At 37.1% G+C, this 18,614-nt stretch overlaps 1 protein-coding gene across 1 annotated transcript; it reads left to right on the top strand.

The window, feature by feature from the left end:
• Positions 1–2: 2 nt before the first annotated feature.
• Positions 3–18,464, top strand: LOC127578791 (glucose-induced degradation protein 8 homolog). Its single transcript, XM_052031243.1, has 5 exons — positions 3–95; positions 8,036–8,163; positions 8,754–8,950; positions 10,374–10,571; positions 17,632–18,464. Exons 2-5 carry the CDS (start codon positions 8,046–8,048, stop codon positions 17,803–17,805), a joined length of 687 nt encoding a protein of 228 aa, XP_051887203.1. The 5' UTR covers positions 3–95; positions 8,036–8,045; the 3' UTR covers positions 17,806–18,464.
• Positions 18,465–18,614: the final 150 nt, after the last annotated feature.

Raw genomic sequence — 18,614 nt, forward strand, 5'->3', positions numbered from 1 at the left:
AATCGTGGTCGGTACAACCAAACTTTCATTGACGAAAAGATCGCGAGCTTTCCTGGTGTCGGGTCTGGGTACAAACAAAATCTTCTCTATTTGAGGTACGTTCTTTTAGTTTAAAGCCTGGTTACAGGCGGTGAACAGGAGCCACGCTAGGACATTGTGTAGACGTGACATTTTCCGAAAATTTGAATGTTCCCGCGACTTTGTTTTTTTGCGCTAATGTTTTTGTTTATGAGGGCCAAGTTGTGCCCTACAAATAGGCCTCGGCGACGCATTATAAAAATACTCTCGAGCACTCATGTCCTTTCACTTGTGTTTTCACCGTTTAAACAAACATGATTAAATTACCGGTATTATATCGCATTTTACTTTGAAACTTTATTATAACCCGGTGCAGGGAACCGCGAGCTTTTATGAAGCAGGAAATCTGTCAGTTTTTGAATATATTTACATATTCCAGGGCTCATAATTTCTGCTGCTTGTGGTAGTTTGTTGAAATGTAAATGAAAACACTGGACCTTGTTCATCAAGTGAAGACATTTATGCGTCATTTTTAAAGTGCAGTTTCAGTCTTCTGAAGTTTAAACGTTCTTGTTCCATTACATTTTGTGGAAACGCAATTTTTTTTGTTGAACAGTGGTTTCATTTATGGAACTTAGCGATGCTTGTAGTTCGCACATGTTAATAATGTAGGAATGTAAGGGTTGTGTGTGGAAGCGAGAAAATTCGTTGTAGCAGCAGTATTAAAAATAGGCGAACATTACCCTATTATAGCAATGTTTGTTAACATTTTCCAGATGTCTGTGAGATCCTACGTACTGTACAATTTGTTTTTTGTTTGTTTTATTCCAAAGGATATAAAAGCACGGTGTCAAAGTGAAATGAATTCAATAAAGTATATGAAGTGCAAAAGAAGAGACTGGGCACGATTGATGGGGTCAATGAATAGTGTGGCATTTATGGAGTGTTCAGTCAGCAGATTGCTGTAATGGGCTGGACTGAGGATGAAGTTCTTGATATCAGTGCACAGGTTACCAGTAGAATTTTTCATTTTTGTTTTCTGGGAAATAGGTGTCCTAGACAACACCAGTATTTGTTACCCATCCCCAGTGGCCCTTGAGAAGATGCTGGTGTACTGCTGGAGTCCTGGCAAGACTTGCTGATGTTTGTATATATAGTGATTAGAGTTGTAATTCATGGTTAAGGGGAGGCTAACGATCAATGGAATTTAAAATAGTTTTGATGTTAGTAAGATAGAATGTGGTGATGTGAAGATGGGAGATAATTATTAGTAGAATAATAAATTTTTTTTGAGGGAGAGGATCTATTCAATGTGGCTTACGTTAGGACCAACAATAAAGAAGGGAGTTCCATTTCACAAGATAAGATTTTACCAGGGCAAAGGTCCCAGTAGAAAAGATAAAATATGTCGGTCACAACGGCTTTTAAAAAAGTGAATTGGAATTGGTAGTATGTAGCTTAAACCTGTCAAGCAAAGGGAGCATGGTTTTTAGAGAAGATTTAATTTTCACATGGATTGGGATAATTTGGTTGCTACGTATCATAAAGAGAATGAAATTCTTGAGATTGGGATAGATTTCTGCAGCCAACATATTAACTTTATTTGAGTCTGACTTAATTGCCTGGAGGCACAATAGATTGCAGATGCTGGAATCTGGAGCAACAAACTAGATGCTGGAGGAACTCAGCAGCTCAGGCACCGTCTGTGGAGGTAAATGGGCAGTTGACATTCTTGACCCAAAACGTTGTCTGTCCATTTTCCTCCACATTTGCTGTCTGACATGCTGAATTCCTTCAGCATCTTGTTAGTTATTTTTAATTAGTTGGCTAACTGCTGGTAAAGATTGTTTTAATGGTAATGGTGATACCAATGCAAATGAGTTCAATGTAACTTGGAAAGAAAGAAAAGTGAAACAATTGCTGAGATTCTGGATTTCGATAAAGCCACATTTCATGTGTTGAGACAAGATAGTGATGGCACAAATTTGCTAATGGGTAATGTGACAAACGATCAGTGGGAACTATTCAAAAAAGAAACTGATGTGCAGCAGAACCAGTTTATGCTCTTAGCAGCAAGTGATGTAAATGCCAAAAGAAGTCACAGTTTACCAAAGCTAAAACTAGTGAGAAAGGCAGCACTAGCATAGAAACTGGTGATGGAAAGAAGTACAAAGAATAACAAAAGGTAACAAAACAGATGGAGTGGCTCAATGATACATCATTTGGAACCTGGATTTGGTTCTGGTGTAGTCTGCATGGCATTTCCATGTTCTATCTTGGTGTTCAGGATTTTTCCTTCATCTCAATGATATGCAGCTTGGCTAATTGGCTGGTATAGGTTTACAGCAGGCAGAATTAAGGGAAGTTGATGGGCATGTGTGAGAGAAAAGTTGCAAGGGTATTGGGAAGTAGAGGGACAATGGGTCTAATGGGATTGTTTCTTCTGGAGCGGGCATAGACCTAATTGATATCTCTTGTGTTGAGTATAAAAAAAAATGGATGCAGGAAAAGAAGCCTGTAAAGGATACCAAAAACAGCAGTTACGTTTTTCATTATTATTAAGAGAAATGCGGTGGTGAGGAGCAACATGGGCACTTGGAATGTTTATTATGATGACAATTAGAAAATGTGTGCACGTTGAATAATTACTTTCCATCAGTATATATAAGAGAGGAAGAGAATAGCATGTCAGACTTCCCAAGGAAATTAATTTGAATAAGTATTAGTGGGTCACTAAAATAAAAATAAGTAAAGGAAGTGAAGGATGACATCCCTAAGACTGGATGTTTGATTTTCATGCATGTCCTCTAAAGGAAGGAGGTGAGAACATTTGAGATGCCTTTTCGAGAGATTTGGGGATTAAATGGCCAAAACTTATTTGAAGTAATTTGGAGAGCATGAAAAAAAACTACATTAATTTAGGCATTGTCAAGAATTTGGCTTTTTTGCCAAACCAAAGGTTCCACTTTAGAGGTTGATGCAACCAAACTTGTTAGAGACCATAGCAGCCAAAAGAAATGACTTTGTTTTATGAAGCTTAATTTTTCAAAAGACCAATATATCTAAATCCTGTTTGATGCTTAGTATCTATGATGTCTGCATCAAGAAGTGGCATTTCCCTGCATCTCCTGTCTTTTTAATCAGTCGGATAGCCGATCTACAGCTATGTAAGGCGTTTTCCATCATTTCCTTGCTGACTGTTAGCAGGGCTTTCAGATGGTGTTATGAGGAAGCTAATTTGAGGCAAAGATTTAAGAAAAGGTGATTTTAAAAAAGAAAGGTTGTTGTGGTATATTTTGCTGACATCTGGACAGGATATAAAAAATCTTGTCAGTTTAAGAATAGAGATGGTCAGATATTTTAAGAACATTAGATATTTTGTTATATAAATACAATCAAACTAGATATCCTTCAAGTCTATGATCCTATTAATTTGTATGTTTCTCAACTTGGCTTTCTGATGTAAAATATAGTTACCACTGAGGTATTATTGCAGAGTAGTTCTTTCTAACTACACAGAGGTCAGAGCCAAAAAAAAATGGTATAAGACACGGATAGAACTGGAGTACCTGACCTTTGACACCTAATTAAGTATCACAATTTAGTTTATAAGACACAACTTTTTGGATTACTGCATTAAAAATGTTGAAATTTTAAATTCTCAAAAAATAAAGTGAAACTGATTGTGAACAATACAAAGACAACTTGCAACCAAAATTAATATAGTTTTAGGTTTTGAAAATTATATTCTTAATCCAGTAACATGTAATAATTTTAGCTATGAAGTGGCCTATTAAGCGGCTCCATAGTGTCTAAGGCAAATATAGATGTGCGTACAATCTACCCTTATTAGCAACACCTACATCTTGAGAAATAACCTTTTTTGAAAAAAATAAATCTGAGCTACCTGTGCACTTTCCCTAGCCTAAATATGAGTTTATGGTTGTCTGAAATATGTTATAGGAATTCAGTTTGATCCATTGAATATCACGGATATGTCCCCTGAGACTTTGCTAGAACCAACAAATGGAGTGTTTCTGACCTCTCCTTGAATCTCAGATGCTTTCATTTAAATATAAAATTTCTTTTTCTGCACCCCCCTCAATGTGCAATAAACTTGATATAACACTAACTGAGAGTGTACATGTTTACACATTTGCCTGGGATGTGGATATGATGGTGTCTAGTGTAGACTCATCACCAATTCTTGCTAACAGACATTAAATATTTCATCAATAAGGGACCTACTTGATTGAATCCTACTTGTATAGGCATTGGTTAGAATTCAAGATTAAAGCTAGAAAATCAAACATATCCAAATAACTAAAGCAGACATTATATCCACTCTTCAAAGAATCAGGAGCAGCGAGTGCTGTGTAAAATAGACTTGTTGCAGTTATTTGGATCTTTTTTGTCATTCCCTTAAGGTCTAATAATATTGGTAATGGCTTGGGTAATTTGTGATGAGCCAGAAGTTTCTAAATAAGTAGTTCTGTTAAAACAACTCTGTTCAGGTGATCTCCGCGTTACAGCAGTTTGGGTAATGGAAATTTGCCCTTCCAGAATTCACACATCACTACCCAAAAAAACCAGATATGCAATAAAAATTTGCTCAGAATTTTTGTCAGTTTTTTTTTAAACTCTCACCTCTTGACACGTGCAGGTGATGTGGCTTTGTGTTACAGAACATCATGATATGGATGTTTTTCTGGGAACACAACACCACCCCCCCCCCCCCCCCCAGTAATGTGAGGGTCGTCTGCACTTTACAAAATGAAGTGTTGTAGATGTTTCATGTGGTTGTTTACTTTTACTACACCTAGAATAGTTTTTAGCAGATTTGTGAAATAATACCAGTATTTTTGACTCCTATGCTATTGTAGAAAACATGTTTGTTTAGAATTTTGATCAGTTTTACTTTGTTTCTTCTGATCTTAAGTTTAATGCATGTACTATTGTGAGCAATTTAAAATGGAATAAGATAAAAGTTCTGTCATTTAATACAGTAATAAATTCCAAGATGTGCATGTGACATAAGATTGATTTTGCTACACTAAGGTGATTTTGTGCTACGTGTGGATCTTGCTTATTATTGAATAAATACAGTTCTGGCTGTAAATAACTTCATGTTGCATATTGTGTTGCGGGTACTAGTTGGCATGATCAATTCTTTTCAACAATGTACATAAGCAGTAATTAAGTAGACTGTTAATTATTTGATAGAATGCCATATCCCCAGAAATTTCAAATAAACACTGAGTTTGATTGGCTGATGGTGCAAAAGGCCCTCCCTGTCAGATACTTCATGCGTAGCCAGAGTATCCTGTGCCACAGCATGCTGCCCTCACTGTGGCTATGATGGGGATGAACATGTTTGGTAAGGTGGTCATTATTGAGGTTTATGATGTGCAGCTATGTAACACAGGATTCTGTGTTCTACATTTTGTTCCTGGCAAGTATACTGAAACAAACATCAACTGCTTGGAAGATTATCAACTCTGTGAAAGATGCACTTTGGTCTGCTCAAACCTGGCAGTCCACAACTGAATGTCACAGGTTGGCACATTCTAAGCTCCAGGTCTACTTACTTGGGAACATACTGAAGACCGATGAGGCTGCAGCAAAGCATCTGTGGGTAAAGGCTTCAGTTTAGTGCCCTCTGACCATTATATACTGAGGAGCTGGAACGTGTGTGTTTCTACAAAAAAAGTTGAAATTTGTTTTACTTTTGGTACTATGCATCTTGAACATGAAAGAGCAATGTGGGGAAAATAAGTTGAATCTTGCTTACATTTTATAAAAGGATCCAAAGTAGTTGTAAATTTCACCATCACTATTATAAAAATCAGAAAGGGCATGGGCAATTCAAATTAAAGGAATGAACCCTTCAAATTTTACTTTGGTAGTAAACTAGTAATTTGTCCATCATTGGTTTATGAGGTCTCTTTTATGTAAGATAGTGAAAGAGTTAGAAATAAGCTTTCTGTAACTTATTTCAGAGAATCACATTGAGAATCAACAATTGTATTTTGGCAAAAAGTAAGAGAAACAATTGACAAAGCAATTTATAACTGAATGGTTCTACTTGTTTTATGTCTTATCTTTCTCTGTATCCTCTATTATCTATCGCTACATGATATGACATGGAATTAATCATTCTAATTTGAACTTTTTATACTGTTATGGCAAGATCAGCTTTTAATGCTCATTCTCTCTTCTCCCCCTCCCATCGGGTAGAAGATACAAAAGCCTGAAAGCAGGTACCACCAGCTCAAGGACAGCTTCTATCCCGCTGTTATAAGTCTATTGAGCAATTCCCTAGTACGATAAAATGGACTCTTGACCTCTCAATCTACCTCGTTATGGCCTTGTACCTTATTATCTGCCTGTGCTGCACTTCCTCTGTAAATGTAACACTTCATTCTGTGTTCTGTTATCATTTTCCCTTTGTATTACCTAAATGCATGATTTTAATGAAATGATCTTTATGGATGACATAGAAAATAAAGTTTTTCACTGTACCCTGGTACATGTGACAATAATTAACCAACTTGCCATCTCAGCATTAAAGGTCATAAAGGTATATGAGTTGTACCTTCAGAAGGAGCTGGTGAGTCACTTCTTTGAACTGCTGCAGTCCTTGTTGTGATGGTTCTGTGGTACCTTTAGATGAGGAGTACTCTGATTTCGAAGCTACAATGAAATAATTTTACCAAGTCAAGATGATGTGTGATTTTGGAGATGAACTTGCAACTATTGCTATTTCCATGAACCTATTGTTCTGGATGTGGAAGTACAGGTTTGGAAAACTTGACAAATTGCAAACCTTTCATTTCTGGGATGTTTGTTACTGATCCTGCTTTACTACAATCCATATTGAATCAGGGTTGGTCTCCTGGCTTGAGATGGTAGAGTTAGGCCATGCCATGTCATTAGATTACACAGTTGTCGTGGAATGCAGTACTATTTTTTGAAGACTGATAGTGCCTCATGGATGGCCAAGTTTTTGGCCATCTGTGACTTATTATTTATCCTATTTAATACTGATTGTGCCACTTAACATGATGAAGTATGTCCTTAGTCTTCAAAAGGATTGTACACTATTTACTTTTATAAAAGGTGCACTCATGACAGATTGGCGTGGTGAAGTCTAATGGGATTTTCCCCTCTGGTTCTCTCACCACATACCTTGGACGCAGTCTTGTAGCTGTCCCTTTCAGGACCTTCAGTGGTGTGCCACTGATGCATTGTAAGAGATTGAACACAACTGAAGCAGAACACCAGGTGTCAGTCAGCTGGAGATTTTCCTACTGAGTTTTGTCGTGACAAACAGAAAATTTATTTGCACTTGTAAAGAAACACCCCCTCTGTGAAGATAATTTTAATATGTATTGCAAGAATTAGTACACTTGCATGAAGAGGAAATTTTTAGTTGGTAGATTTTTGTGCAAAAATAACTTTCCAATGATTGAACATACTGAGTAAATGTTTTTAGATCTACTAATTGGTATTGGTTTTATTATTGTTGCATGTACCGAGATGCATTGAAAAGCTTATGGTTGCATGCCATCCAGACAGATCATGCCATACATTTGAGGTAGTAAAAAGAAAAAACAATGCAGAATATAGTGTTACAGTTACAGAGTGCATTGCAGGTAGACAAATGATAATCTTACATGAATACATGAATAATTATTAAATCAACATTCCAAAGACAATCTATTTACTGAGTTAACAATTATATTTAGCATTTTGTATTCTAATTTTTGTGAATGACCTATTCCAACTTAATACAAACAGTAAACATTTTTTCTTATCAGTGTTGCTGAACTATTAATGTTAAAGACATTATTTCGTTCTCCAAAATCACTTTTTTTTGGTAAAAGGTCAAAGAAAAAATCAAATTAAAGTGTCTATAAAGGAAATAGATTTGTATGGCTGCATATCTCCTTTATTTTCCATTCATGTTTGTTTTTATCATTTTGACATTCTACATTGATTTCATTGTGTTCCTTAGGTTTTTCAGAATGAGTTATACAGAAAAGCCTGATGAAATTACTAAAGATGAATGGATGGAAAAGCTCAATAATTTACATATACAAAGAGCTGACATGAATCGTCTCATCATGAACTATTTAGTTACTGGTAAGACTAATACTAAAGAACATGTAATGTTTGCACATGGTTTTGGAAGACCATGCTTTGTTAGGAAATATGCTTTACCAAAAATTAGTTCATCTAAACAGGAAATTAATTTTCTGAATATAGTGATTACACAATAATTTGAGGCAGCTACAATTTTTATATTGAAAGAAGGGAATTTATTTTTTAAACTTAAAAATGAATACTATTTCATACAGGAAAGAAAGATAAAACAGATGATACAAATCTATCAGAATTGTTCCGGATAGAGTTACAATTATCTTCTTTGTTTCATATTATATTTTCCTAAAAAAACAAAGCCAGGAAACAGGCCAGGTACTTTTCAAGGGAGCACACTTCCTCCGACACACCATGGCCCGATATAGTTTGTGTACGACATAATTTTGGAACTAACAAATGCCATAGAATTTGGAAATGTAACAAATCATAATGGCAGTAGCATAACTTAAAATTATAATTGGAGCAAATATTGTTTCAGTTAATGCTCCTTAACAGATAACATTGACAGCATTGACACAAGTCATGCGAAACTTAATACAACTTTCTTTTGTTTCTGCATAATTTTGTTTTAGAAGGATTTAAGGAAGCAGCAGAAAAATTTAGAGTGGAATCTGGAATAGAGCCTAGTGTTGACTTGGACACTCTTGATGAACGTATTAAAATTCGTGAGGTGATACTGAATGGACAGATTCAAGAGGCCATTGCGTTAATAAACAGTCTCCATCCAGAGCTGTTGGACACAAATCGTTATCTCTACTTCCACTTGCAGGTAAAGAAGTCATCCAAGTATACAAAATGTACTTAATTTTAAAAATAAAGGGTAATGTGGAAAACTCAGCATATTTTGTTTGAAAATCATAATTAGCATTTTATAAACTATTGGTTGAAATATGCATTTGCAATTCATTTTATGCATTTTTAAGTAATTCATGTTTGTTACCTGATCTCATTCAGCAAAGTGTAAAGGTGAGGATTAGGCTGGTAAGATTATAGTTTAATAAAAACAGGAATAGGCCCTTTAGCATCTTGAACCTGATATATGCCCATTAACGAGAAAAGTAAAACGGCAATTAAAGTTAGGCAATTCTTTTTTGTCTTTCTATCAGCTGAATCAACAAAAAGCAATTATTTTATATATAAAATATATATACTGTAACTGGTCAAAAAGAATGAAAGGGATTGGGGAGTGGAAAGTTCTGTCTGAGCTAATGGTAGTACTGTTGGTAAATTTAGGTTCTGTTTTCTGTTGCAATTCAATTACACTTGTTTAGATTTCAATAATGTCTGATAATTCACGTACAGAAAATTATCGACCATTTATAAAAATATTATTGCAATCGTCCAACAATGCATTGTTCTGTCTGAGAGGGTAGAGTATTCAATTCCGGGATTGTGCTGTAGCAGTGTTCACTGGCAACTAGACACCTGCCTAGACTTCAGCTCAAAACAAGTTTTACTTACAAGGCCATTGACATCATGACGAATAACAGCAAACTGAGGTAAAATGGGGCACTTGGACTTGAATGAACTCAGTAAACAATTGGTTATATCCTGAATAAATGAGATTTAAGGCTTGGGGGAAATAAAAGTTTAAAGACTGAGACAGAGGGCATAATAATGGATGAATTCAATGTCAAATCATGTTCCAAAAAGAATATAAAGATAGAAAGTTATAGCAGATTTAGAGAAAGGAACATGATAATAGAGATATAAAGGGAGGATGCTGACTTTTTAAAAAAAATCTCCCCCAAAATTCAAAATCTGAAGCAATGAGACTCCACACATTATAATCCTAATCAGTGCCAAAGAGGTTGATTGTCACAAATGATCAGGTTGTTAAATGTTCTACTAATTACTAGCTCAGTATATGTACTTTTCATGTCTGCTATATAAATATAGGAGCTTCAAGACTGAATATCAGGCATTATTGAAATTCAGTGGCAGAGCAGGACAGCTCAAGGCAGCACAAACAACTGTTGGATATGTGCCCCTTTTTGTCAAATGTCTCTTTACCACTTACTCATAACTAAAAGTGAATAAATTAGTGATTTCTGAGCCATTGAGTAAATCAAATCTAGTTATTGGCTTTCTGTCATATTTCTAAAGGGGTAATGAAAGTGGGAAGCAACTGGAGTGTTGCATTATTGATTGTTGAATAATTAAGTTAATGCTAGTAAATCTGGATTCTGCAGCAACAGCATTTGATTGAGTTGATTCGCCAACGTGAGACAGAAGCAGCTCTGGAATTTGCTCAAACTCAGCTTGCTGAGCAGGGTGAGGAGAGTCGAGAATGTCTTACTGAGATGGAACGTACACTGGCCCTATTAGCTTTTGATAATCCAGAAGAATCACCATTTGGGGATCTGCTTAATATGATGCAGAGGCAAAAGGTAACTTCTTTTTCAGTATTTGATAATTGGATATTATTAGTAAAAGTTTGCGTAATATATTTGCTATTTTGCAAACCAATGGCACGTTGAATAAATATCTATCAAAGCACTCAAAGTTTTTAATTTCCTGTCTTGCTTAATTAAATTGTGTGGTTAAAATTTTTAATAAAATTGTTCCTGTGCATTGAAGAATGAAAGTAAATGTCTATAAATCAATAGGGAACATCAATAATCTTGACTTTGGGATTTGCCAGCTATTCTGATTGGTAATTGACAGCAAGTTTCAGGATTTCTGTGCAAACACGTTTCTGGTTGAGCTCTGCCATATAGTCCAGTGACTGAGCAGGAGCTGCTGAAATAGACACAATTCTTGTCACAAAGATTGAGAGTCCCGAAGGCTGTGTTGCCTGCCTGGTGCCTGGGTTCGGGGCATCTCATCTGACCTGTAGAGGAATTTGGAGTGGGATGGGAAACATCCAGTTGTTGTGGTCCATGTGGGTACCAGTGATGTTGGTCAAACAAGGAAAGAGGTTCTGCTGAGGGAATTTGAGCAGCTAGGGACTAAATTAAAAAGCAGAACCAAAAAGTAATGATTTGTGGATTGCTACCCGAGCCATGTGCCAATTTGCACATGGTCAATAAGATCAGAGAGTTAAATGCATGGCTCAAAGATTGGTGTGGGAGAAGTGGGTTTGAGTTCGTGGGACATCGACACCATTATTGTGGAAGGAGGGAGCTGTTCCGATGGGATAGGCTCCACCTGAACCGTGTTGGGACCAGGGTCCTGGTGAATTGCATAACTAAGGCTGTGGATAGGGTTTTAAACTAAATAGTAGGAGGGTGGGTTCAACAGATGGGAAAAATATGGATAAAGTAAAAGGGAAGGAGAGTGCAGGAGCGGTTACTGAAGTCTCCAGAATAAAGAATAAGAGAAAGTTTAGAAAGGGATAGAACTTAACTTCAGGCAACATGAAGTCAAATTTGAGAAGAAGGGTGGTGAATACAGAACTGAAGGTGTTTGAATGCTCGCAGTATACAAAACAAGGTAGATGAGCTGAAAACGCAATTAGAAATTGGCAGGTAGGACATTGTGGACATCAGAGTTGTAGCTGAAAGAAGAACACAGCTGGGAGCTCAACATCCGAGGATACACATCCTATCAAAAAGAAAAGCAGGTGGGCAGAGGGGGTAGGGTGGCTCTGTTGGTAAAAAATGAAATCAAATCCTTAGTAAGAAGTGACATGGGATCAGAAGACTTAGAATCCTTGAGCAGAGTTAAGAACCTGCGAGGGTAAAAAGACCCTGATGGGAGTTGTATACAGGCCTCCCAATAGTAGCCAAGACATGAGGTACAAATTACAACTGATAGTAAAGGCAATGTTACGGTGGTCATTGGGGACTTCAATATGCAGGTAAACTGGGAAAATCTGGTTGGCACTGGATCCCAAAAGAATGAATTTGTAGAATGCCTACGAGATAGCATTTTAGATCATTTTGTGGTTGAGCCCACTAGGGAAAAAGCAATTCTGGATTTGGTGCTATGCAATGAACCAGATTTAATTAGGGAACTTAAGGTAAAGGAATCCTTAGGAGGTAGTGATCATAATTGAATAGAATTCACCCTGCAGTTTGAGAGGGAGAAATTAAAATCAGATGTATCGTAATCACAGTTGAGCAAGGGTAACTATGGAGGCAGGAGAGAGGAGCTGGCCAAAATTGATTGGAAGGGGACCCAAGCAGGAATGACAGTAGAGCAGCAATGGCAAGAGTTTCTGGGAGTAATTCGGAAGATGCAGGATCATTTCATCCCAAAGAAGAAGAAGCATTCTAAAGAGAGGATGAGGCAACTGTGGCTGACAAGGGAAGTCAAAGACAGCATAAAAGCAAAAGAGAGGGCATACAATATTGCCAAACTTAGCAGGAAGCTAGAGGATTGGGAAGCCTTTGAAAACCAACGAAAGGCAGCTACAAAAGCAATAGGAGGAGAAGAAATGAAATATCTATGTAGGCTAGCTAATAATATAAAAGAGGATACCAAAAGTTTTTTCATGTAAGTAAAGAGTGAAAGAGAGGTAAGAGTGGACATTTGACTGCTGGAGTAGTAATGGGGAACAATGAAATAGCAGACGAACTGAATAAGTATTTTGCATCTGTCTTCGCTGTGGAAGAGAGCAGCAATGTGCCAGAAATTCGAGCGAGTCAGTGGGTAGAAGTGAGTGCAGTTACTATTGCAAAGGAGAAGGTCCTTAGGAAGCTGAGAGGTCTGAAGGTGGATAAGTCAACGTGACTTATCCACCTTCAGACCTTTCGGCTTCCTAAGCATCTACATCCCAGGGTTCTGAAAGAGGTAGCTGAAGAGATTGTGGAGGCATTTGGTAGTGATCTTTCAAGAATCATTAGAGTCAGGAATGGTCCTAGAGGACTGGAAAATCACAAATGTCACTCCACTCTTTAAGAAGGGAAGGTGGCAAAAGACAGGAAATTATAGGCCAGTTAGACCTTCAGTGGTTGATAAGATGTTAGAGTCCATTATTAAGGATGAGGTTTCGGGATACTTGGAAGCACATGATAAAATAGGGCGAAGTCAGCATGGTTTCATTAAGGGGAGACCTTGCCTGACAAATCTGTTGGAATTCTTTGAGGAAGTAACAGGCAGGATAGACAAAGATGTTTTTTACTTGGATGTTCAGAAAGCCTTTGACAAGGTGCCGCACACGAGGCTGCTAAACAAGATAGGAGCCCCTGGTATTACAGGAAAGGTACTAGCATGGATAGAAGATTGGCTGACTGGCAGAAAGCAAAGAATGGGAATAAAGGGGGCCTTTTCTGGTTAGCTGTGGTGTTCCTCAGGGGGTCAGTGTTGGGTTTGCTACTTTTCACGTTATATGTTAATGATCTGGATGATGGAATCGATGGCTTTGTGGCCAAGTTTGCAGATCATACAAAGATGGGTGGAGGGGCAGGTAGCGCTGGGGAAGCAGGGAGTCTGCGGAAGGAGTTGGGCAGGTTGGGAGGATGGATAAAGAAGTCTCTGATGGAATACAGCATAGGGAAGTATATGGTCATGCACTTTGGTAGAAGAAATAAAGGCATAGACTATTTTCTAAACTGGGAGTGAATTCAGAAGTCGGAGGTGCAAAGGGACTTGGAAGTCCTACTGCAGGATTCCCTGAAGGTTAACTTGCGGGTTGAGTCAGTAGTAAGAATGTTAGCATTTATTTTGAGAGGACTAGAATATAAAAGCAAGGATGTAATGCTCAGGCTTTTTATAAGGCATTGGTCAGACTACATTTGGAGTATTGTGAGCAGTTTTGGGCCCCATATTTGAGGAAGGATGTGCTGGCTTTGGAAAGGGTCCGAAGGAGGTTTGAGAATGATTCTGGGGATGAAATGCATGAGGAGTGTTTGATGGCTCTGGGTCTGTATTCAATGGAGTTTAGAAGAATGAGGCAGGGGGGAATCTAATTGAAACCTACCAAGTATTGAAAGGCCTGGACAGAGTGGGCGTGGAGAAGATGTTTCCAGTGGTGGGAGAGTCTAGGACCGGAGGACACAGCCTCAATAAAAGGATGTCCTTTTAGAACTGATAAGAGGAATTTCTTTAGCCAGAGGGTGGTGAATCTGTGGAAGTCATTGGGTATATTTAAAGTGGAGGTTGATAGGTTCTTGATTAGTAGGGGCGTCAAGGAGAATGGGGTTAAGAGGGAAAAATAAATCAGCCATGATTGAATGGTGGAGCAGACTCTGGGCCGAATGGCCTAATTCTGCTCCTATGTCTTATGGTCTAAATGCCTCGGCATTTATGCTCTTAGACCTTGTACAGGATATGCAAGACGGCTTACTTGAATGGGGATTGTAGAGCACTGGGAAAGAAATGATGACTTGCTTTATTTTTAATAATACATATGTTGTTTAACACTTTTTAATTGTTCTTAGTTAAATGATTCTGAGTATAGGGCAATGGGAAAGTTGGAGGTGGTTCTTTTCCGGTTGTCAAAGGCTTCCAGAAGAATTTTGTGGGTGAAACCTGTTCTGTCCTGCCCATGTGGCTCAGCAATATTTGCCACAGGGCTTGCTAGCACTCAGTCCCTCTGTATCATCTAGATCTGTGAGTTGACCTTCTGGATCTGGAAAAGGTAACTTTAGAAAATTGAGAAGAAGGGCAGGGAATACAGACAAAAAGGCACTTCTTTTAGTGGAAAAAATGTATTGAATAAATACCCTAGGGTAGATACCAAAATGTTTAAACTTATTTTGCACAAAATGTACAAGTAATCATAATATATATTTTTGCTGATTGTGTCTCTGACTGCCTTGAGTACCTTGTCCTTTCCTGCTTGTGCTTAAGTACATCAATTGTAAAAAAAAAAATTTGATTGTGTTTTCCATTTTAGGGTATTATTTACTTTTGACTATTTACGTTATCGTGACATACAGTTACAGCTGGAATACAGCACCTGATATTCTCCCTTTTCTAAATCCTGACTTATAATTAGATTTCGGTGTAAATTGAGCGCAAACCATACTTGTAAGAGAATTTCAATGATTTTATTTCAAGCAGTTACAATTCCCTTCTAGTAAAGTGATAACATAAATCTCGTGCGTACACATCATCTTACCTGGTTTGAAGTGGCTAGCATTCTTGGGCTATGTTGCAAAAGAATGGTTAAAGAACTGCTCTGCATTGGATACCTGGCACTCATCTTCAAGCTATGTCTGAGAAAGAGTTAAATGACTATTGGCATCAATACCTTCTGCACTGACTTTTTGTGTCTTTCAGGTGATGAGCCTAAAACACTAAGATTTTCCTAAACAGATTCCCACTTAGGGTATGCAGTCCTCTGAAGGACTGAGGAAGAGCAAATAAAGTAAGGGTAAAGCAAAGATTCAGAGAGGACTATGAGGCTTTAGTGGTACTGAGGTAATTTAGGTACAATGGTTGCAAAGAAAAATTTCCCAAAAATAAATTCCACTTGCTAATTTTCCTGGCTGCAGGGATGCTAGTGGCCACTAGGAGAGCCTAAGTTCCTTAAAAGGAGTAGCTTATGACATTTCCTGGTGTTTGTGGGTATTGGAGTGTGCATATTTTATGGAGTGCAAGCAAGTGGAACTTTCATTCAAAATGGTTGGGAACAACAGCTCTAAACATTGAGACCAATCAACAAGTTTCTGGTTCCAAAACACTTAAAAGGCTCTGATTATCTGATTCCATTGCCCATGGTGGGTTCTCGCACTCTTGCATCATATTTATTTCTTCCCTACTATCTAATGATATAGATGGAGGAATTCTGACTGTTCTATACTTTATTGTATCTAAGTTACATAATTTCCCAGCGTCTGGATTGTTGATCCAGAAATGGATATTGAATTTCTGTACCATAGCTAGGGAATTTAAATTTAAATAATTAACAAAATATTTCTGCAACAAATCATAACTATCAACCTACTGGGTTGTAGCAAAGAAAAACCTGATTTCCTAATGTTCGTTATCTGCTGTCTTTGCCTAGTCTCATCTTTGTATCTATAGACTTGTTAAATGTGGTTGCCTCGTAATTGCTTTTTGAAATTATCTAGCAAGCTACGCATTTCAGAGGCCAGTTTGGAGTGGACAGTAAGTGCTGGCCTTGCCAGTAATGTTGACATCCCAATAAATAACATGCAATAAATAAATTATCTTTCATTTCCTTTTTGTCTCAGCAAATCTTGTTCATTCAGACCTGAATATTACTCTTGTGTTCTCTTGACTGCCTTAAGATGATTGCTATCATTTGCTATTGCAAACAGCATTTTCACAATATGTGTTAACATTTCCAAACAATTTCTGTTTGCCAACTTGTAGCTATAAGGTTTTAGCTTAATGATATTTTTCCATCCTGCGCCACTTTTTAAGGTTTCTGTATCAGCCTTGCACAATTTGCTGAAGTGCTGTTCTTTAGCTAATCAAATGGCAGTTTTGTCCAGAAATAATAAATGTGAACTTACAAATGGTTTTGTCTTCCACATCTTCAGACAATGAGTTTATGATTTGTTAATTCTTATAACTTGGTATAATTTATTACTAGTTATCCACAAATCTCAGACTTCTCCATTTATATGTTTGTATTCTTTAAATTGTTTAAACTTCTGATCACCAAAAGCTGTTCACAGCTCCTAACCTCATTGTTCTGATACAAGAATTACCACCAACTGATAACTTGGGATTTGCATAATTTAATAATAACATGGATTTCAGGCTTTATTTGTACTTCCACCCCCATAAGTTGCATGCAGTAGTGGTATATGAAGATTAAACATACGCCTTCTCCTGCTCCTTTTACTGGCAGGAGAGTCTGCAATCAAGTGGTACAGATTTAAAGTAATTGGTGAAAGTGGAGAAGAATTTTTTTTTTAATTCAGTAAGCTATTATGATCTGAAATGCATTGACTGAAAGGATGGTGGAAGCAGATTCATTACTAATTTTGAGAAGGGAATTGGATCTTTGTATAATAGGGGGATATGTGTTGGCCTGATGGTAAAAGGAGAGTGTGTCCGTTATGTAGCTCTTCCAGAGAGCTGGTACACTCAGAATGGGGTAGGTAAATGGTATTTTTCCATGCTGTATCATTCATTGATTTTATGGGCTGTTATCGGAGGGAGAAAAATTGAATTCAAAATGTAATTTTTTTTCTTGTATTGATGAATCCCTGAATTGTTTTCTTCAATAATCTTGCATTTCAGAGTGGCATGTTCTTGCTATCATTAATGAATCTTTGGTATTTTACTGTCTATTTCTTACTGTTAATATGGTATCCTCCTGACTGCTGCTAAATTTATCTGGAGCCAGTTGTGGATGCAGTATTTTTTGGTTATGTTATTGCTCATTTAGTACTTGAATCAATGTGAAGCTAAATAATTTATTTCGTTCTTGTTTCAATGTATCAATGGATACAGTCTGCTCATTGATGGAATCCACAAATTATTTCAACACGCCCATAATTTCTAAATATAAAGTCCATGGTCTCCATGTAGAGGTGTGGAATTGAGTATGAATAATTCTAAAACTGGAGTCTTTTTTTTTAGGTTTGGAGTGAAGTGAATCAGGCTGTTTTGGATTATGAGAATCGTGAATCAACACCCAAGCTAGCCAAACTGTTAAAGCTTCTATTATGGGCACAGAATGAACTGGACCACAAGAAAGTTAAATATCCTAAGATGACAGACCTCAGTAAGGGAACAATTGAGGAACCCAAATAAAGGCTGTATGAAGGGAATGAACAGGATTATGGAGTGTCTTCCTGTACGTTAACTACTTGCAGTGTATCAGAAAGGACTGTAATAAATTCACTAATAAATGACAGAACATGTGAAAACAACTCTATGGTTAAGAATAATCACATTTAAGGCTGGGATGAAGTCCAAAGCATTACCAACGCAGTACATCAGGGAACGTCATCAAATGGTTGCTGAAAGGTGAAGGGATTGCAAGATTCACCCCAGTCCTAAATTCATTTTTTATGGTAACTTATAACTTTACCAACTTCGCATGTTGGACTGAAACTACAAATTATTTGGTATTTACTTTTGGCTGTTGTACAGAGTTTCTATTTGCAGTTTTTTTTGCTTCATATGCTGATGGTTCTTAACTGTATGTTTATATATTTTCAGAACAACTTTACTAGACACCTATCTTTTCTCTAATTAGTCATCTTAGAGCTGAGATTAACCTTGTACTTCATTTCTTATGAATATCATCAGAAATGTTACTGTTAATATGGTATCTGACTGCTGTTAAACTATTCTGGAGCCAGTTGTGAGTGCAGTATGGATACTAAGAATGTAATTAGTAGAAAATAATTATTCATCTTACTTTTGTCAGTCTCATTAAAATTTTCCCTTGTCGAGGAAAAAGTTCACATGTTTGTTAATTCTCATTAAGTAGCCTTGTATTGAACTCAAATCCACAAGCTTGTAAGTCATAGTATTTAATCTCAATTTTGTATATTTTGTGGGAATGACTCACTTAGAAATGAGTTGTTTGTATATAATGCAGAAAATAATAGATT

The sequence above is a fragment of the Pristis pectinata genome, chromosome 16 (assembly GCF_009764475.1).
Source record: "Pristis pectinata isolate sPriPec2 chromosome 16, sPriPec2.1.pri, whole genome shotgun sequence".
Taxonomy (NCBI): Eukaryota; Metazoa; Chordata; class Chondrichthyes; order Rhinopristiformes; family Pristidae; genus Pristis; species Pristis pectinata.